The 2,335-nt window shown below is 37.9% G+C and overlaps 1 protein-coding gene across 1 annotated transcript in view; it reads right to left on the reverse strand.

The window, feature by feature from the left end:
• Window positions 1-1,922: 1,922 nt before the first annotated feature.
• The window catches only part of LOC102243365 (histone deacetylase 8-like), a 10,953-nt gene continuing 10,540 nt past the window's right edge, over window positions 1,923-2,335 (reverse strand). The window contains exon 5 of the mRNA XM_014544122.1: window positions 1,923-1,962. Within this exon, the coding sequence (XP_014399608.1) occupies window positions 1,938-1,962 (25 nt within the window). The 3' untranslated portion in view covers window positions 1,923-1,937. The remainder of the gene's footprint in view (window positions 1,963-2,335) is intronic.

The following is a 2,335-nucleotide window of genomic DNA, read 5'->3' on the forward strand; positions in this document are numbered from 1 at the left end:
CTCTTTAGGGAGTTTACTAGAATATCATGTCATAACGTATACCCGTGGTACCAATGTTTTCATTATTCTAGTTTTGTATGTTTAATATATAATAGCGTTAATCCCTCATTAATCTTCCTTCGAAGAATTTTCTTTGAAAATCGCCCTTCTTTAGCTTTCAGCTCTAATTATTGCTGTCTTACCTCAGAGATATGAATTTTTTGAGGGCAGAATTGGTTTATTTCATTAGAATAGATTGCTAGGAATAACATTACTGGGTCAAGAGGTATGAACATTTTCCTCACTCTTTTAACGCTTATTTCCAAAGTTTTCAAAAAGAATGTGCCAATTTCATTATAATCTGTCAGTACCTGAATATTTTGAGGTAAAGGTTTCTTTTTTTTAATTGTTAGGGGTAAAATATACCACATTTTAATTTATATACCTCTGCTTACTAGTCATGATAAACATATATTTGACATATAGTAGGTTCTTAATCAACTCATGTTGAATGAATAAAATGCATGTATGAATGTACAGATATATTTGGGAATGGAGAAACATTGTGGTTATAACAGACAAATGCTGGGCTAGATGTAAGTTTGTAGACTAAATGCCTGTAGTCCATCTGCAGAGAGGGTCTAAAGGTGTCAAGAAACCCCGGAATTGGGGCAATCCCTAGAAACTCTCTAATTTTTATTTTTACCACAGGTGTGTCTGTTTCAAAGTAGGATCAGATGAAAGCTGTCTGGAATAGTTATAATAATGGTGTGTGGGTATGCCCACATCTACACACAGCCCAGAAGTAGCCACAATTGGCTTAAGATAGAGTGTTCTTCCTTTGGCAGCAAAACAGTGGTAAGAAGTATCAGGTATCTGGATATTCCACTGGAAAATGACCCAGACCCTAGCAGGCCTGAAGCAATGAATTTAAATGCATAAGCTCCTCACTATACCACTTTTGTGTATTTTTATTTTTGTTCTAGAATCATAATGCCTAGTACTGTGCTTAATTGTGCAGTCCCAATAAAATGCTGGATCTCTCTTGCTTATGATGAATCAACTTCTGATGTAGCATTAAGAAGGTATAGTCATAGATTAAAAGCATTAAAATTTTTTAAAAATAAAATAAATACATAACCTCCTCCAAGTGCCACATTCAAACTAGATTTGACTCATAGGACCAGGCATTTTCCATGAAACCACACTGTCCTTCTCAATTCACTAAGCAGAGGAAGGCATATAAGTCCTTGGTTCAGGGAAAGTGGTCCTTTCCCCTTTATCTGGAGCTTCAAGGAGATAAGGCCTTTTTTTCCTCTTTGGGATTGCTGAATTTTTTTAACCAGTTAACTACCATGCATCCAAAATGGAAACCATCCCCACATGCCACGATATTTTGAATTTAATTTAAAAAATCAATTCGTAATGAATATTATAAAAATAAATATATTACTTACAATTCAGGTGTTCTTGAATATATTCAGCTAAAAAGTCTCATGAAAAATTATTTTAAAGTTGGTCAGGACCGCCACTTAGGGAAAACATTTTTTTAAAAATATGTTTTTATTGATTTCAGAGAGGAAGGGAGAGGGAGAGATAGAAACATCAGTGATGAGAGAGAATCACTGATCTGCTGCCTCCTGCATGCCCTACACTGAAGATCAAGCCCACAAGGCATGTGCGACCAGGAATTGAACTATGACCTCCCAGTTCATAGATTGATGCTCAACCACTGAGCCACGCCGGCCAGGCAACATTTTTTTTTTATAGACACGCGCGGCACGTGGGGAAGGTCTGCCTCTTGCGTCTACAGACACTTATGGCATACAATGGATTAATAGAGTAAAAACTAACAAAAGGCAGGTTGTTCCTCTTTGTTTTTAAGGCCATGCAAAACTTATTGCTAAACACTGGTTGTCTTTCCTCCATCACCTCGTAGATTTTAGTAGTAAACTTTCTCAAGGACTTCCATGGTTATGAAATCTGTCGATTTGATGAAAAGAATCCCATGTTATTATCTTAACCTGCATATGTTGAAATTGTGTTCAAGGTTTTATTCTGAAAAAAAAACAGAGTGCTGTTTTCTCCAGACTCAAGGACACTGAAGAATATAAAGGTCATGACCGATGGTATGAACAACTGGTGTGTGGATGATACATTAGCACGTTGATTCTGAGTTTTAAAAATCTTTCTTCTCCAACATGTATTTAACTAGAGGCCCGGTGCACAAAAATCTGTGCACATGGGGGGGTCCCTCAGCCCGGCCTGTGCCCTCTCGCAGTCTGGGACCCCTCGGGAGATGACCACCTGCTGGCTTAGGCCCGCTCCCTGGGGGATTGGGCCTAAGCTGGCAGTC

This window comes from Myotis brandtii, unplaced genomic scaffold (assembly GCF_000412655.1).
Source record: "Myotis brandtii unplaced genomic scaffold, ASM41265v1 scaffold3518, whole genome shotgun sequence".
Taxonomy (NCBI): Eukaryota; Metazoa; Chordata; class Mammalia; order Chiroptera; family Vespertilionidae; genus Myotis; species Myotis brandtii.